The following is a 20,580-nucleotide window of genomic DNA, read 5'->3' on the forward strand; positions in this document are numbered from 1 at the left end:
CACTGGGAAGCCGCTCACGTCTCTCCATCAAACTGATGTTTTGAAAGTAAGTAATCAGTGTTCTCCACGGGCACTCCTTCTGTGGCAGAGCACCCCTCCTTCCCAACACTCCTCCTGTCCTCCCTCCCTCCTCCAATTCGTCATGCACTCTCCCCTTGTTCTCCGCTACACGGAGTCAAGGCCTCTCCACCCCCATGGCATTGTGGGAGCCATACTTTATCCATCTCAGCACAGTGGGAAGGATCCGATACTATCCAAACTGCAAGGGGCTTTTTGTGAACAATCATGCTCAGCAGACAGGGGAAAAATACAGATGATGTACACACGAAAAAAAGCTGTTGCCATGTTCATTATTTCTGTGGTTGACTTCCTGGACCACTCTGGGACACACACACACACAACTATATATATATATAGTATATATATAGTCTTCTTTTTGTTGTTTGCTACAGTAGTAAATGGAAAAACGCAGGAAAAACATCACTGCTTGGTCCTATTCGAAGTTATCCTTACAGGAGTAGAAGGACAGTTTTTAAGCCCATTTCGTAAATTAATTGTATTCTGAAGCATAGTATAATTTTTTTTTTTAAATGAGATATTTCAAAAAGAACTCTGAACAAAATTAGGCTACGTTTACACTAGTGTGTTTTTATTTTAAAATGCATAACTTTTGCTATGGATATGGCCTGTTGTTTATACTACTTCGCCATTTTTGACCATGGAAAATGGAGACTTTTGAGAATGCTGCAGACCCCGTTTTAGATTGAAAACTCTGGGGTTGCATTTCAGTGTAAATGAAGCAAAACAAAGACTTTTGAAAATGATGGGTTAGTGTTAGTGTTCGCCGTTTTAAAACGAAAATGCACTAGTGTAAACAGGGCCTTAGAGAACACTTACAGATACCTTCAAGTTATTGGTGTTAATCTGGCACCTGGTGCTCATTTCCCTAATTATATGACATATTTTTTTGAATATTGCAGATTTACAATGACACTAATTCTTTCAAGTCCTTCAAAACGGCTGGTTGTCCATGCAAGACAAATGCACAAGAAAACAGGATAATGTGGAGACTCTCAGTGGGGAATCGGTTCAGCACTGCAGTTGGAATTGCTTGCCAGTTCAGTTTTGAACAGGGTAAGGATCTGTTTTGGGATGTTTAAGGGACTTTGGACTGAAAGCACACTCTGCAATGACCAAGACTCTCATTAGCAGAGAGTTCACCTTTGCTGAGGAGCACGTTGTGTGGACAGAGGAGAACTGGTCCAAAGTTCACTTCAGTGATGAAAGCAAGTTTCATTTATTTGGGTCTGATGGGAAACATTTTTTCCTCGAAGCTAAGAACATTGAAATAATCAAATGGCCAGCCAAGAGCGCTGATCTAAACCCGATCCTTGGCGACAAAGCTTAGAAACCCACTACAGTTACCAAACTATAAAGAAGAATGGACCAAGATCACACAAGATGTCTAGTGATGTCCTGTGGCCACAGATGTCACATTTTTTTTATAAGAAAACAAAAAACAAAATTAAACAGAACCCATTGTAATCTATAAACAACAACAACAACAAAATAAATTAAACTAAACTAAAAAAAAAGTTTTGGACCATATATATTAGTGATTTCATATGCTGTGTGGATGCTACATACTTTGTCAGTGCTGTTGTCTCAGTACAGTGGCAATGATTAAGTTACTTGGAAGAATTCTCTGTGAGTGACTCTGTGGAGCTAATGTAAATCAGAGACCACCACATTGAGACATCATGCACGCTGGTCACATTTCCACATGAATTTCTTGTTTGGCCTGCGACCAGAACCTCCATTTTGAGGATCAGATTGGGAGGGAGGGTGGAAGGCGGTGTGGCACACTCGAGAATAAATGAACCTTGCACACCAGGTAATGACCTCACAATGCTTTTACTCAGAAGCATATTTCACTGCTGGCTTGGTATCCAACACCCCCAAAAACCATTTCAATAAAGCTTGTATTTACAGTGAACAATGCGTAATGGCAAATGTCATTTGAGTTGGGCAGGCTGATTCCTCTTCTAGCACATGATTCACAGAGGTCTTTGGACTTGTTTTGTGCATATGCGCTATTTTGGGTACAAAGCTTGACTTCTGAGAGCACAAAGCAATGCTGTGATACCGGAGTGAATGTGATTATATGCACCCAGACTGAAATGACAGTTTAGTGTCTTTAATCACAGAAAAGAGCTTTTTTTATTGGAATGGGAATTTGGACTTTCAGCTGCACAGTGTGATGAAATGTGTCTGGGTAAAATGATCCCTAATAAATCCTATGTAACATAACCCTAAATCGATTTTGTTGCTTTTATTAAGCATCAATCCCTCAATCAAATAATCAATCACAGTCAGGTGTCAATTACTTTGTCATTAGCTTTGTAGACATATTGGATTCACATATTAGAAAAAACACATACACACAGTATTTTGGGAAGGAGACAGTATTAAATCCCATCATAAGTGCCATTCGTTTGTCATATAAGAGGGCTAATTCCCCAAAGAGGAACGGATTGTAATGGATTACACAGCTCTCTCTCTCTCTCTCAGTTCATCATATTTCCCAAAGGTTTCTCAGCTAGAGGGCTTCTCTAATCATGCAGCATGACAGAATGTATGATTAAGTATTATAACTCTAAAAATAATAAACAGAACTTTGCACCGTAGCCCAGGCAATGGACACACACAACCAGCTCAGCACCTCACGTGTTGAGGTAACATGATTACAATTGTACCAAAATTATTTGAATAATTAAGTGACTCTTAAAAAGACTTTAAATGTGCATTAGAAGCAAAATATCATACATTTATTTTTAATGTATATGGCGCAGACATATATATTTTTTAAATACTGATGTTATTAGAATGCATTATGTGCTAAAAAAAACAAAACAAAACAAGACTGTTAAAACTGTATACAGTAAGATCTAAAGATATAGTGTAATAGTTCCCACCTATGTTTGTAACTCCACAAATTGGCTTGAATGGGTGAGGCTGGTGAGAATTAATAGAATAATTAAAAAGCAACATGTCAGAATTAAAATGAACTTGTAATGACTTAATACACAGAATGATCTATGAGCAAGCTGGTTTTTAGCGAGCACTCAGCTCAGTTAAATTAAAGATCCATCTGTGTGTCTGCAACCTCCACTGCACTTATGGTGTTTACAGAGGATTTGTTGACTAATGATCTGAAAAGAAGGTGACTATTAATAATAGCAGCAGCTGAATAACAGTATGCTATATGAATAAATAAAGATACATAAAATTATTGTCACCATACAGCTGTAGCTATTATTGTTATTGTAAAAATGCATATAAACTTTAATGTGATATGACCTTAATGTGTCTTTTCTAAAATAGTTTTTAATAGTTTATGTGGTGTACATTGACAAATAGGGCAATTTGATAAAATAAAATAAAATAAAATAAAATAAAATAAAATAAAATAAAATAAAATAAAATTGTTCACATTACTCAAGTGCTTAGTTATTTGAACTCTGCAGCAATATTTGGGAGAAGAAGAAAGAAAAACATTCCTTTTTGTGCCATAATACATTTTGAGAAGTGGACCAACATAACTCTTTAAAGCATAATAAAACATATAACATTAAATAAATAATAAAATATGAATTAAATAAAATGTTCTCAGTTATTTGCACTCATAGCAATATTTGGAAAAATCGGAACTGTTTTGTGAATTATAAGCACATGAGCAACATCCCATCCTGAAATAAAAGTGGACTAATTCAAATGTAACCAAGATCAGAGGGCCTAGAAAATCCACAGTGCATAAGCCATTGTCATGCTGCTTTTGACATCCTGTCTAGACACATCAAAATGCGATTTGCCAACCTCATTTCACCCCTAATGAACAGCCCTAATGAATATTTTAGGAGGAGACAATCGGATAGAGTGTTAAGCGTATCTGTAGTCACGTCTGTAACGTGGCACTCTGGTGTTTTCACTTTGTTCTCTGTCGCTATGCAGCAGCTGTGTTCTGTGTGGCGGCCCACCTGCTCATCTCCCTCATCCTTTCCACTGTGAACCTGTTCTGAATCCTAAAAAGCCCATCACTATAACAACACATTCAACTTTAATCACTTGGACTGTTCCATCCTCTGGTGTGGCTGTTTGTTTTTGCTGTTGTACAGGCTTCAGCGCGAGTCTTGATGTGTAGGGCGCTGAGAGGATTGTAAACAGGTTTACAGGATCTTGTAGGAACAGATCAATTCTCTACACTCTGTTGATCACAGTATCCAGACCTGTCACTCAGAACATACTGTAGGAGGGCAAGTATGTTGCGTCTTTTGTGCAGAGAAAGGAAAATGCAGTAATCAGGGAAAAAAATTATGAAACTGTAAAAGAGAGGCCGGTGTTCAATCTTTTAGTCATATAGACCCTCACAACATCCCATTAGATCTATTGCAGTTTTTCACCATATAAAGAAACTGTCAACTGGTTTTAAGCATAGCGTAGTCTTTTTCTGTTGAAATTATGATCATTTCTATTTTCCACAACAAATGTCAACACTTATACATGACACAAAGCCCAGTTTTCTGTATAAAGGGTTTGTGTTTTGTGGCAGGGCCACAGATGGGCATTTCTAAATTATCTTTCCACAGCGTAGGTACATAATTGAAAAGCCTGGTCCCTTCATTGTCGGCCCCTGAATCATAGTTTCACATTGAGATCTAGGACACCTTCCCTAACAATCAATAACAATAGAGCGCTGCCTCTTCATTCAGAAGAGCCTGTTGTTAGATAGATGACTGAGAGAGGTTTCTCTTTTGTTCGTCACCTTGCCTCGGCACGCTACAGATTTAAGAGATGAGGGCGCTGGTGGCAGCATCCGCTCATTTGTAACGTTTTGTTCATCTCGAGCTGTCAGGGGCCGCACTTAGAGCAGGAGATGCTGCCGTCTCTCACATGCAGACTGCAATGAGAGGGGCTTCTTCCAAAGTACCAGCCAAAAGTCTTGCAAATGCTTTTTATATATCACTGTTTTCTACTTCAAAAAGGTAATGCATTCCATTGAATTCCTAATTATGAATAAATCATACATACATACATACATACTATATGTATATTTTATCTATATGAAAATTCTGTTCAAACACTTCTAATACTCCACAGTAATTTATTAATACCTACGAGTTCATTTATTATAGTTATGTTTATAGTTATATTGTAGAAACATTTTAATGAGCCTGTTGCTTAGGAGAGTCTCATTATCATGACATAATTACACTACAAGCTGAAGAAACATTTGCATCAAATTCTGTTAATCTAATTCAACCATAAATTAACTCACAACAGACATTACTCAATATGTTAATTATCCTGAATACTATCAACACAATCAGCACAAAATAACATGCTAATGTCTCTAGACTAATCGACTGTAATGCAAGAAAAAATCATCAATACAAACAATATAGGGGGCAATGGTGGTTAAAGGCTGGACTTTTTTTATCCCACAGTGTGCGCCCGCATACACACACACCCCTAAATAGGTTGCAAAATACTATGAATATTTTCTGATTTGTTATATTACTGTATGTTACAAAAATACAGGAATGAATTTGTAATAAACTATAAATTAGTTATCTTTTAAATGTTGTGGATTTGTGTAGCTAATGTGGATCAACAAATGTAAATAAATATGTGAATAATGTGACAAATATCTACAAAGGCCCTTATCTTTGCATTTTTTCCCTTTAAGAGTGCTTTTTATCCAGTTGTACCAAACATTTCAAGCATTTCAGATCACTGTGCACACAATATAAAGCAAACTTTCATTTAATTTTTTTTTTGTGTGTTGTAATAACATAAAAAGAGGGAAGCTTTGAAATGCTGCAAATAGTTATCTTCAAATGAAAGTGGATTTTTAATAGGATAAAACTCTAACAAAATGGTAATGCATTCATTCCCATAGAACGCCCTTTTCTAGGAAGCATGCCCAGTGTCCACAATAGAGAGGCTTTAGCCAAAGCATTGGACATTATTACAGATGCAAAGAGCCCAGCCAAAACACGAACCATTACACTGCTGGAGAACAGCAGAGAGTTACAGCCTCCACAACACAAAGGAAAGGTACGTGGAGCCATGTTTAATCTCTATCTTTACTGGGACTCTCAGAATGTTTAATTCATCACTGAAGAATTCAGGCCACCAGCTCACAAAGCCCTGACTGCAAAACACACACACACACACACACACACACACACACACACACACACACACACACACACACACACACACACACACACACACACACACACACACACACACACCAGCATGTATACAATCACACATTAAAAACAATGTAAAAACACACTATTATTCAAAAGTTTGGGGTTTGTGAGATTTTTTTAATGCTTTGTGCCTTGAAAATACTATAATATACTGCACTTTAAAATAACTTCTTTTTAAATATAATTTGTTGGCAACGGTGAATTTTCAGCAGTCATTTCTCCAGTCTGCAGTGTCACATGATCCTCCAGAAATCATTAATATGCTTATTAGGTGCTAAAGAAACATTACTAATTATTAACACAGTTAAAAAGTTGTGCTGCATTTATAAGTGCTCAATGACGACAAAAGATGAACTCTTAATATAACTACTCAACAGATAACTAAAAGTGACAATAAATAACAGAAAGACAGCACATGGCGAAATAATATTCCTATAAAAGTATGTGCATCATGTATTTCTGATGCAAAGAATATTGGGAACTGAAAAACCCTTGACAAATTCTTCAATATGAAACTCTTTGCTCAGGGAACACTGCCTAGTTGGAATAACATCTGGTGGAATATTGTTGGTCTAATATGTGATATTTTTTATAATGGAAATTCAGAATAATTCACATTTTCAGCGTGTGACTCAAAAAGCTCTGCATGCTGAATAAAATGTCATTGCTTTTTGACAGTGCACAAATACAAACAGTCACGCAAATAAAACAGATGGATACCTCCAAGAACACAGAGTTAAGCCAATATACACAAAAACAACACATGATGCTGCATATTTTGACACATTTCCATGTAATTGGCTTTTTCCTCCTCATTCACATGCTCAATTGATATGTAGCAGGTTGGCAGAGCAGCTGCCCAATATGGTCATGAGGAATTTATCACACGTCTCCACCGTACAAACCACCATCTGGGAGTAAAATGCAAATTCACGGTGACTTTAAGCTGAACACTTTCCTTCCAACTCTACTCCTTCAAGACATCCTCATAGGTCTCCACACTAATGGCTTCTCTCTTCCTTACAGTCATCGGCTGAGGCAGTATTCAAAAACCCTGTATTTAATGTTCCTTGGGGACCGAGATCTACAACGAAAAGATGTTCTCTGTCCTTGAGCGAGAGATGTTAGGCACAGAAGACAAATCAAACACAGATCTTCACTTCGTATTGGACACAAACTAAAACCTGTGAAACAGAGTGACTGTGATGTCCGATCAGTTGACTGTTTCTGCTTTTAAGGGCCTTTCCTGACTGGCAGCCATTTTGGCTCTATTGCACAGCTCTGAGTGAAATTCATACCGCAGCCTGAGCTATTGTGGCTCACGCCACTGCCTTTGGGTAAAGAGAGAGTCAATGTGCTAATTTTAGAATTTTACAGATTTCTGCTTATGGCTATGCAGCTCATATGAAAATAAAGTGACTCTCTACGGCAAAACAGCCAGCATACATGTACAGTACATGAGATGAAGAAGTGGAGAGGATTTTGACTGATATCAGCAAATACTTTGTGCTTGACTGTGTAATAATTGAAGCAGGACTAACAATACCATATAAGCTGCTCTAGGAAATGATTCAAAATTAAGTAGTTTAGTTAGCATTAGCTATTACTGAATCTTGTAATACTATATAAATGTAAAATAAATAGATAAATAAATGTAAAAAAAAATCCCAAACTAAACAACATAATTAATAAAAATAAATATATTAAACATTTTTTTATTTAAAATATTTAATGGTAATAAACTTTTTATTTTATTTTACAGGCAGTAGACAGAAACCATCTTGTAACATTTAATAAATTAATAAATTTAGTTCATTTTAAGTGTAATTAATAAAAAAACTAAATATTAAAGAACATTTGTTCTTTAATATCACCAAACATTTATTAACAAAAATACCAGCAACATTAATAAAAGTAATAAAATAATGTAGTCTTGTAACAAAATAAATTTCATATATCAGCATAATATCAAATTATATAATACTATCCTTATTATATAGTTATGTTCAGGGTGCGATTTGCCGGGGGGGATGGGGGGGATTTCCCCCCTTCTGGTCTATGCATCCCTGCATCTGCTGAATAACTTTTATCCCCGGTGGGGATAAAAACATCATGCAAACCCGCTCTGACGTCCAGATCTGAATCAAATGATTCGCGATACGCGATCCGATTGAAGCGCATCGAAACAGTGAATCATTTTGCGACGCAATGGTTTAACTGATTCGGAGTTTCAAAAAGCTCCGTTGTGTTTTTTTTTGCTCGCTTTCTCGATGTCATTTGTTGTTTGAATAACCGTGGACATTAAATCATTACAATTAATAGGCCTAACGTAGGCTTACAATGTTTTTATTAAACTGAGATCACACTAAATACAATTTCCGTCGTATTAAAAACATTTCATAAAATTTTTCAAAAGCATCCCCCCCTCTGTTTATTTCACAAATCGCACCCTGGTTATGTTTATATGATAAACTATTTGTGACCCTGGACCACAAAACCAGTCATAAAGGTCAATTTTTAAAAAAAAAAATTTTAAATTGAGATTTATACATCATCTGAAGACTGAATAAATAAGCTTTCCATTGATGTATGTTGTTGATGATATTTATTAGGATAGGACAATATTTGGCCGAGATACAATTATTTGAAAATCTGGAATCTGAGGGTACAAAAAAGAAGAAGAAAAAAAAATCGAAATATTAAGACAATCGCATTTAAAGTTGTCTAAATGAAGTCCTTAGCATTGCATATTACTAATCAAAAATTAAGTTTTGATATATTTACGGTAGGAAATAAAAAAAATGTAAAAAAGCATACACACATTAGAACCTATTAGTACCTAAAGTAAATATAAGGTACATATTATGTATATGTTTGTCCCTTTTTTTTTCTGAAAGTGTTGTGTCCAAAGTAAAATCTGAGTAGAGAAGTACTGGTTCTTTTGAAAGAGGTATAAAATAAAGCACACAGGGAAGGTTTGTTCAGTACAAAGCCGCTAGCTTCACACTAATTGTCCCGGCTCTTGTACAAATGCACCTGCAAACAGGCCTCAGACCACTAAGCCCTCAAGGGGGGTCCGAGGTACAGAACAAGTGGGATCACTAGCCGGATTAGCAAGGATCCCACCTGACTACAGTGACTAAGCGTGATGGGGACTTGGCAGGAATTGCTCTGGAAGACCCATTCTGAAGGACTGTGACGCTCCAGAATGCTGCAGCTCCTGCCAGGCACTGCTGTCCGAGCTTCTTATCTCTCACTTGGCAAAGCTGACAGCCTCTGGTTGTCTGCCACCTTCACTTTAGGCCGGCTGGTCTCTGAGCTGCCTGAGGTCTGTGGAGCCGCTGATAAATGCCCTAACGCTGCCCATCCTGACCCCCTGAATGTCACTGAACTCCGAGCTCCAAACTCTCCTCACTTTCTAAAAGCACTTTAGGAGAAGGCCAACTTTAATGGGTTATATAGCCCATCCCATTTTTTTTCTTTGAAGAGACCCTGAGTTTTGTTTTAAGCTACTAAAGGCTTTTGAAGGACAGCAAGCGTTTAGAGAATGCGTTTTTTGAGCTAATACTAATAGGAATATTTGGTTACATTACAGGATAGAAAATAGTGCAGTGTGTCTTGAGAATGCCTATAATAATAATAATAATAATAATAATAATAATAATAATAATAATAATAATAATAATAATAATAATAATAATAATAAAAATAATAATAGCAGAAACTGTTGTTCAAATGTTTGGGGTCATTATAGTTTTCGTTTTTTAATATTTAATAATTGTATTCAGCAAGTACACAATCCATTGCAAAGACTTTCTTTGCAAAAGAATGATTTGAACGTTGTATTCATTAGAGAGAGAGAGAGAGAGAGAGAGAGAGAGAGAAATGGTTCCACAAAAATATTAAGCAGCATAAATGTTTTCAATACTGATAATAATAATACATTTTAAGCACCAAATCAGCAAATTAGAATGATTTCTGAAGGATCACGTGACACTGAAGAGTTGAGTAATGGCTGCTGAAAATTCAGCTTTGTTATACATGACATTTTTAAATCAAATAAAATAGAAATCAGTAATCTTTAATTATAATAATATTTCACAATAATATAGTTTTAATGTAATTTTTGTGATCAAATAAATGGAGCCTTGGTGAGCAATTAAGACTTCTTTACATTTAATATCTTTCCTGACCCCAGACTTTTTAATGGTAATGTAAATGTGCATATAATTTCACTTTTACATTTATCAAGTAAATGATGCCATGAGAGTGTAAGTTATGCATGTAGTTATGCATTCAATAAAATCAGCCTAACTGTGTGTACATGCTGAGGGAACCTAAAGTCCATGTATCTCAAGGTCACACCGAAGGCACTTCCTGCTCAGAATGCTGCTTCCGTCCGGGTGCTGTAGATTTCCCAGAAGTGAACGTCGGTTAGTGTGCCAACAAAATTGATTGGAACGTGGAATGCATAACATTACTCTCAATTGATGTTCAATTCACTTTAGTCTCCCCCTCCCCCCTGTTGTTATTTAAGCTTTTGGCAAAGAAATGAAGAAAAGCACAAATTATATGAAAAGCACCTTTGTGTGCCAGTCTATTACAAAAGAAAGGGCTTTTCAATGACACAGACATGATGGATTAAAATGAAAAAACTCTTCATTTCAAGCTCATATCCTGAGATAAAGCAACTACACAATACATATATTGTTTCTGATCATGTACATTTATTAAAAACATGCCTCAAGGATTTTATGCGAAGATTTCCAAAAAGACTACTGTATTGTGTTTCTTTAAAGCTTTTTTAAATAGACTCCATCCTGACAACATGAAGAGTTTTTCTGCCTATTCGCTGGGTTGATAGTCTGCATCATTTTTCATCATGGTTAGGCAACTTTGTATTTGTAGCCTTTAGATGCCAGGTTGCTTTACATGTTCACAGAATTAAAAGGGCACTGTTAATAATCCTCCCGCTCCTGCCTCGCATCCAAACACAGAGTGAGCTGGAGGGGTCCTCTGCTGGCATTCATGCACACAGTCTGTGTGTGTCACGGCTACACAGAATCTGCAGCCATTTTCACATTTACTGCTCTGATTTTGGAGAGGAATCTGTGTAATGGAGTGTTGCGATATTCAAGCATTACTAAACAAGTCAAAATTTTGATGTAAATCTGTAAGGCATTCCTAATTTATTTTTCACTCAAATAAAATAAAATAAAATAAAATAAAATAAAATAAAATAAAATAAAATAAAATAAAATAAAATAAAATAAAATAAAATAAAATAAAAAAGATGGGTTAAGATTTTTATTCAGCAAAGATGCATTGTATATGCCACTGTATATTAAAAGTTTATTTTTTCCTGTATTTTTGAACAAATAAATACAGCCTTGCTGAGCAAAAGAGATTTCTTTGAAAAATACTTCTATAAAAATCCCATCAAAAGTTGTGCCTAAAGTGCAATTTTGTAACCCAGACTTTTGACTTCCATTAATTATTTTTTCTATGAATCACTAAAGTACATACAGCGAGATGTACGAGAATGCTAACAGTTAGCTTTCCATTACACCTTTCCACTTATCAATAATGTCCTTTGCTATAAGCTAAACAACCAGGTCACACCTTGAAGTCTGTGTTTTTGTAATATTCTCTGCACACTCATCTGTCAAGCTACTGTATGATATTCAACAAACAACATCATCTTGGTACAAACACGTTAAGGCAAACTAGCCTTCACCTCGCAAACACAATCTTCCATTGCTCAAATAACCTGCGCTTCAGATAAATAAACTGCGAGTTATCGCACTCGCTCTACAACACGGCCCGGAGAATGAAAAGTTAGCGTCTGCGGCATTGAATTATCTATGACTACAATGCACTGGACTCCCATAGTGCAGTAAACAGTAAGTGAGGTTGCCTTGCCCTTTGAAACATGGTCAATACACTGCCTTCCTGTGAGTGATGGAGAGGAACAAAAGTGATCTAATCCAATCATCTCCAATAAAAATAGAGGATAAATTGTGACTGGATGTAATGAGCAGTTGTCCGGAGTTAATCCCACTGTCTCCCCAGTGAGAAATGGCTCATTCCTCTTCCGTTCCAAGCAGAACTGAGACATTTCAGGCCTTGATTTGAATGACTGTGTGAGATATCTATTTCATGACAAGAGTCGTTTGTTGGACAACAACTTTTTTTGACTTTAAACTATGAGATGTAGCACTTCTAAAATTGTACTTTGGCAGATACAGCGGATAAAACTTCAAGAGAATTGATACGACGCTTCAACACATTTATGGCAACCGAGTTGTCGCATTCTGGCTTCGATCATGTCTGTTCTCACAACAACGCTGGATCTAATCACTCTTGTTGCATACTGACTCGTACAGACGGATTTGGGCTGAAGTGACGACTTTCTGAAACACTGACAGGCTGGACAAGCTCACAGACCAAGAGCTGCTGGAGATTTCTGTACTCCAGCCGCATTGAAGCTGTCAGAGCAGCATCATAAGCCACGCAGCAGACTATGGCCCTCGTAAAGAGCCGGGTGACAGATCCAGAGGAGGAATGACGATGCAGCTATCAGTGGAAGCTCAGGGGAACTTAAATCAGAGTGAAATGAATTGAGAGGGGAGAAGTAGACTGGTAAAGCGAGCAGCACACACCTTAATGCCTGCAATGGTTCAACACTTCCAAGGGATGAGCAATTCTAAGTCATCAGATATAAAGCAGTGGGGCCCAAAAGTCTGGGAGTGTAAGTCTAGAATTTAAAATCAAATTTAAATAAGGAAATTAACAATATGTCAAATTATACATAAATAAATAAATAAATAAATAAATAAATAAATGTTATGACCTAAAGCAAATGAAAACTATGCACAATTCTGAATGCTTAGAAATTTATTATTTTTCCAGTTCACATTTTCACTGAAATGTTATAATAAAATGCTATAATAAATGTAATATATATATATATATATATTTTTTTTTATTATTATTTCCTCAATAATAATGTGGAATTCAAAATCTAATTTAAACCAGAAAATAAACAAAACATTTTAATATTAGAAACAAATGTAATGACCCAAAATGAATGAAAACTAAGTAAGATCCTGAATACTAAGAAATTGGTTAATTTTCCAATTCAACTCTTCACGCAAATTGTTATTATGGCTGTCAAATCTCTCTCTCTCTCTCTCTCTCTCTCTCTCTCTCTCTCTCTCTCTCTCTCTCTCTCTCTCTCTCTCTCTTTCTCTCTCTCTCAATATATATAGTACACACACTTCATGACATTATTTAAACACAAACTTATTTTAGATGTGATTAATCGCAATTAATCGATTTGACAGCCCTAATTGTAATAATAATAATAATAATAATAATAATAATAATTTCTAAAATAAAAACTTGCAAATATTAAAATGGAGAATAAAACTCTTCATATTAATACTTAAAATAGCAAATGCCTCCTTTTCTAGTTAGCACAGACCATTTACAACATCATTAATTGACAATTAGCAGCAAGTAATTCAATGAAATGCGACAGTAACTCTCTGTGTAATTTCCTAATTAAACATTTGCACTAGCAAGAATAAAAATGAAGCATTTTACATGTAACCTCATAAAAGATACAGTATGTGCTTTGAACCACCACTCTTCGTTTTTCTTAATCACCCTTGCAACAGAAAACAGGTGCAAAATAGCAAATAAATTATCATATTAATACATCTACATTAACATTTCAATTTCCAGCACAGCTGCCCTTAACCTGCTTGAACTCTGTGCTCCAGGTAGCGCAGAGGTGCTTTCAGGGCGACATGCCCAAAATGCAGAGATACTCTGAGCAGAAAACACTTCAGTAAATAAGCTGCTCAATTAGACAGCACTAAGACCGGAGCAGAGAGAATGAAGCTCATCCTTTATTAAAGACATCAATTACGCATCACTGGAGCGCAAACTACCGGTGGTGCTTTTTTTTTTTTTTCTTCAGGAGTTTCCAACATCTCCTGGCTTTGACTAATCCAATAAGGGGTAATCATTGAAAGGCGGTGACCCAGAAGCGCACGAGAGAGATTTCAGGACACTCTGTAAACGACAGGTTAGGTGCGATGAGGTGAGGGGTGGCGTCACCTAATCCAAATTCACAAAAAAAGGTCAGGCGTACACACATTTGCAAAACAAATTAATTATACACAAGACAGATTAATGCACAGCAAAACTAACACCAGATATGATTAAGTGATGAGGCAGGTTTATCTGTTGATCTAGTCTCGGATGAAGGAGCAGTGCAAACACGGGGCAGTGAAGCTTGTTGCGTTCACATCTACATGTATCAGCAGCTCCCTCAGATGTCCGCTGTGCTTTGTTTATGCAGCAATCAGCATTGGAGAAGGACCGGCTCATCTACATAACATGCATATTCAAATCAGGCTCGCTAGCTCGCTTTAAAAATCCTCTTTGAAATCCCCTCACTTGCCGCTAAGACACTGTCTTGAATAAATCACTGTAAACAATGTGTTAACATGTCGCTGCTACATGCCTGAAGCCATTACGTATCCCCTCGACCACTTGCTTCGAATCATAGGAAATCTTACGAGCACTTAACGGAGCTGCTAGGGTTGCCAACTTCTGCAGAGGAGAGTAAGGGACACACTTGCTCTTGTCTTTTTTTAGGATGATATGGGGCACGCTGCATTTCTTTATACGACACGTGAGTTTTAGATAAACACTTGATGGCAGATAATTAATGAGCATAGTTCATTCTAGAAAGGCCTGCAGCAAAAATAGTAACTGCATGACTGAGTTAAGTGCTAAATGTATTTGAGATGCTTGATTTCAGTATACTGACATATACAACTTCATTGCATCTGTTGAAAAAAAAAATATGTTTCATAATCAAGTGTCACATGCTATTTCACTCACATCAGTTACATTGGCTGTTGACTAGATAAATTATACATAACTCCAGGGAAAAATTATTGTACATGTACATTTTAAGATGAAAAGAACTAAACTTAAATGTGCTTTGTATTTTAGACATTTGAATGAACAAACCCAGTGAAGAATGTACACTAATGATATGCATAAAAAATAATGGAATTACATTTGCATTTAATCTCAATCAACTTTATTTCATTTTATTTTTAAATTGGCAATTAATATCCCACAATTGTGCCTTGATATCTCAGAGTAAGATTTTATGTCTTACAATGTGACTCAGTGTTGTTACAACTAAAACTAAAACTATTCAAAATAGTTTTGGGCAATTGAAATAGGCCTGAAAATAAATATAAATATTTAATTAAAATGTTAGAAATAAAAATTTGCTTTGCCAACTAACTTAAGTTTAAATTGTTTAAATAAGTTTAAATAAGTTTACGGATTGTCTAGTTAAAAAAAATAATAAAACCTGGGTAGCTGGGTGGATGTAAGATGCTAAAATACGGGACAAACTGTGCTTAAATACGTGACGATTCATTATCGTATGGTGCAGTAGGGTTAGCCACACATGCAACCCTTTATGACATTGACTGATATCAAAACCATACTTTCCAAATCAGATGTAATTAAAAACTTGGCTTGAGTTCAATTTATAATGTTAAAGTGAAGAGGAAGGGCATTTAAGGCGATCAATACACATGTTAATTTCCTCTAAGAACTGCAAGCAGCACAAGTGTGCAATGGATTTTTCCCTTTTAACAAATGTAGTGCAGCGTACGAAGAAGAAAACAAACCAAAAAAATTGGTAATAATTACCCATCTTTTACCCATCATCACCAGGGTATAGACAAGGCTGGATGGAGTGAATCAATAGCCTAATTTGAGCCCAATCAATAAGCAGCAGAGGGGAAATATTATGATGATATAAACATTAGACGGTTCCATTATGACTAACGATTTCATCCATAAGGTACAGCTGGAAATGACACACGATGCACAGACACAGCAACAACACCAAATGAGGAAACGCTTGCAGTTAAAACATGCAAGATTACATCTAAATCACAGACTTGTTGGATTACACACAGTTACAAAGGTGAGATCACGGATGGGGGCGATGGCTCATTTAGGATGTCCATGGAATTAGACAGAGATTTGACAGGAAGCTGCTACCGTTTGCACCACAAATGAGTGGATGAGCATGGCAAAAAACACCGGAGGGCAAGGCATTTGGACTCACCATATTGTTGGCGGCTCGGACCCCTCCACCTCCAAGTAATCGTACTTTTCCTCCGTCTGGAAGTCTGTAAAAATGATGGAGATGGTGTCTCCGGGATCAGCAAGTATGGTCCACGTACAGTCCGCACTATTGTAATATTCACTCGGGAAATTGGGACTCGTAATGATGCCACTTGAACCCCTCAGAGTATCACCACATGTGTCCTCAGCTGTCAACCAAACACGAAAAGACTTGTGTTAGGAATCGGCCTTTAATTTCTAGACATACTTATACAGTAGAAAATGACAGCTGAACCTTTTGGACTAAATCGAGGCCACTTTTCCCATTTGTACACCAATTGTTGAATGGATTCTACGCCAATTCACAGCCCATTGTTGGGCTAAAAATAGCTTTATGGCGATTTTGCTCAATGTTAAGCGTATGAGAGAGAAACCGTGACTATCTGGCGGTGTCGTTCATTAATTCGACACACACTAGTTTAAAATAGGCTGTCCCATGATTCCTTTTATCATGTTTTAGTGAGGCAGTGGCTCTTCCGGTTGCTTTTAGAGTTTTGGCCCTCTCTCCTTTTAAGTTTTGTAAATGGTTTCCGTCACAACAAGGTTTTAAAAAAAACAAGGTCCCAGCTGCATTTCCAGATAGACTCAGAGCTCATCTCTGGTCACTTCTGCTAGTAGGTGTCCAATTAAATTTGAGTGTGATCTTTTTGAATTTACCAATTGCAAATTGTAATTTTGTCTTTGGAAATCGAGTTGCAAATAGAACTATGTACAGATAAAGACACATGGACTAGTCTGTGCAAACATGATAAATTATATAGAAATAATTTATACAAACAAGCATCCACTCATATGCACGTACAGTCATGGCACAGTGCCATGTGAACGAACATATAGTGCGTACATAAATATGTAGAAAGCGATGCTCCGATGTGGAGAATCACTTTTACCTGGGATCAACACATAGTAAAGGTGCAAAAATTCTTGGCAACGAGAAGGTACATTGAAACGATTATGAGAGACACATTGACATGTCCAGGACGGAAGCCATGTCGATGCGCGCACACACATACATTTGCATACATTCAATGTTGAGAACGTACATACATGACATGCATTCACAGGCAGAAATACGAAAGAGCACATGCACTCAGAAAGACTAATGGAAACCTTGATACCTCTTACACTTCTAGCGGTTATCTTTCGTAAAGCTAATATTTATCAATGAACTACCTTTGATACACGGCTCTCTGAAATACTCTATTGTAATAGGATAATCACGGAATTTAGCAGTCAGATATTTTCTTAATATCCGCTGTCATCTGTGGATTTCATTGAATTTCATTCAATTGCTTTGCATCTCTATCACTTGTTGTGAAAAAGATCTTGGTAAACTTCTGATTTAAAATTACTGTAAGATGGTTTTCCACATTACTTTTTATTTCGTGAAACAGTATTTAGGCGAATATTCAAGCTGTTTTTTTTTTCATCTGTTGAATCGTCATTCACTTCCATTGTATGCAAAAGAGCAATTTGGTCATTTTTCTATTCATTCAGTCTTGTCTTGTGTCTTGTGTTTGAAACAAGAAAGTAAGTCATACAGGTTTGAATGGAATGACACAGAGTGAGTAAACAGTAAAAGAAGTGAGGTAAATAAGCTCTCATTGAACATAAACATCATAATAAACTAAATGAATAAACTTATAAAACAAAAGAAAAGGCATGATATGATTCGAAAGGTGTGAGAAAAACATTAGAGGGAGTCTGAAATACATGTTTTGTGTTGCAAATGCAAGCTTGTCCTAAAACATTTCCACACTGTTGGCGTGGAAAAAGTCATGAGACATTAAAACCCAAACTACAGTAATATCAATGCTAATGTCAGTAGAAAGCATGCACACACACTTACACACGCACAACTATTAATGTCACTGAGCATGTGATCGACAGCCTCATAAAAAATCCATTACATAAAAGGAACTCAGGAGACAAAACGGACAAAGGTGTGTTTGGGCAGGTGTGAGAGAATGTATTTCTCTCTTTTGTTTAGAATGAATGTGGCTGCATCTCACTTAGATATGTAACAAGAATAGAAATAAGGTTTTTTTTTTTTTTTTTTTTTTTTGCACAGCTCAAAGACATTTTGTAAAATGTATGCAAATGATGTGTGACTTAGTGCCTGTGGGCATGTTTAAAATGATCCTCACCAAAGTCAATGTTGAGGTGGCCTTTTGGTGTGTTCCAGAATATGTAAACACTTATACAAAAAAAACAAAAAACACGTACAATTCAAAAAAATCTACTTAAATGATAAAAGGGAAAAGTGATGGTGTGTGTTTCAATAAATACTAAAACAGCTCGGCCTTGACATTTGCATTGTAATGTAAAGCGATGGACTGTGGGCTATGATAGATTCCCTCAGGGTAATATTTGTGTCAGTCATTTGTAAATCAATTCTGCATTTTTATGCATCTCTCAGTGTCAAATGTGGAGATAGCACTTCATTTCATACAAATGGAATAATAACGCAAGACCATATAGGGTCAAAAAGAAGAAGAAAAATACTTATTCTACAGTTGTTCATAGGCAAACAGCCAACATGAATTCCAATCCATACTGTGCTGTTAAAGGCACCTTTAATATAGTTATAAATATGTCAAAATAATAACACTGGTGCCCCTCAGGATTGTGTTCTCTCCCCACTGCTCTTCTCCCTGTACACCAACGACTGCACCTCAAAAGTCCCCTCTGTCAAGCTCCTGAAGTTTGCAGACGACACTACAGTCATCGGTCTCATCCAGGACGGTGACGAGTCTGCTTATAGACAAGAGGTTGAGCAGCTGGCTGTCTGGTGCAGTCTTTACAACCTGGAGCTGAACACTCTCAAAACAGTGGAGATGATAGTGGACTTCAGGAGAAACCCCCCTGCACTCCCCCCACTCACCATCATAGACAGCACTGTGGCGGTCTGAAACACAGTGGAGTCATTCAGATTCCTAGGAACCACCATCTCTCAGGACCTGAAGTGGGACAATCATATTGACTCCATTGTTAAAAAGGCCCAACAAAGGTTGTACTTCCTTCACCAGCTGAGGAAGTTTATTCTGCCACAGGAGCTGCTGAAACAGTTCTACTCAGCCGTCATTGAGTCTGTCCTGTGTACTTCAATAACTCTCTGGTTTGGTTCAGCTACAAAATCAAACATCAGAAGACTACAGAGAACGGTTCGGACTGCTGAAAGAATTATTGGTGCCCCCTTGCCCACCCTTCAAGAACTGTATACATCTAGAGTAAGGAAATGGGCTCAGAAAATCACTCTGGATCCCTCTCATCCAAGTTACCCCCTTTTTGAACTTTTGCCATCTGGCCGGCACTTCAGAGCCGCAAATACCAGGACAGTCAGGCACAAGAACAGTTTCTTCCCCCAGGCAATCTACCCTCATGAACAGTTAAATGTTCCCCACTTATGCAATAAAAATATGCAATATCCTTATATTTATTTGTTATCCCTCCATCCTAGTACATCCCTGCATCTCACTCTATTCTATTCCATTATCACCTATTTTTCCGATTTATTTTGCAAAATATTTTTTTATTAAAAAATTCTGTGTTGTTGTTGTCTCTGTGTACTGGAAGCTTATGTCACTAAAACAAATTCCTTGTATGTGCAAGCATAGTTGGCAATAAAGATTTTTCTGATTCTGATTCTGATTCTGAAAATATGGGGTCAACAGTACAGTTGTGATCTATGGCATAGCTGGTTCTGTACCACCAATATAAATAAAAATAACTCTCTCATTTTTCTTCTGTTAGCCAATAGCCATGGTCCATGAGTTTAGGAGTGCTCAAGTACCAAGAATGTTGTATTTACTAATATTTATTTAATCACTAAATTACACAGTAAAGTACTGTAATTAAATATTTGTATTTCCTGAAAAACCCAGCATACCTGAATTTATTGATAAGTAAGTAAGTAAATAAATTAATATTGTGTTAACTATTAAAGATCTTTTAAAATATTGAACATTCTTGCTGGAATGCTAGAAATGCTGAAAAGTCTTATGCGACACAATTACATAAAAGCAAATAATAATTTATTATTATATCATAAATATATATTTCGAAA

The 20,580-nt window shown here is 36.6% G+C and overlaps 1 protein-coding gene across 5 annotated transcripts in view; it reads right to left on the reverse strand.

Annotated features, from left to right (window-relative positions):
- The window catches only part of csmd3b (CUB and Sushi multiple domains 3b), a 370,548-nt gene that overhangs the window by 198,380 nt on the left and 151,588 nt on the right, over positions 1–20,580 (reverse strand). For all 5 annotated transcript variants that reach the window (XM_042745476.1, XM_042745479.1, XM_042745477.1 and 2 more), the window contains exon 5: positions 16,456–16,663. In XM_042745476.1, coding sequence (XP_042601410.1) covers positions 16,456–16,663 — 208 coding nt within the window. The remainder of the gene's footprint in view (positions 1–16,455; positions 16,664–20,580) is intronic.

The sequence above is a fragment of the Cyprinus carpio genome, chromosome B19 (genome assembly GCF_018340385.1).
Source record: "Cyprinus carpio isolate SPL01 chromosome B19, ASM1834038v1, whole genome shotgun sequence".
In the NCBI taxonomy this organism is placed as follows: Eukaryota; Metazoa; Chordata; class Actinopteri; order Cypriniformes; family Cyprinidae; genus Cyprinus; species Cyprinus carpio.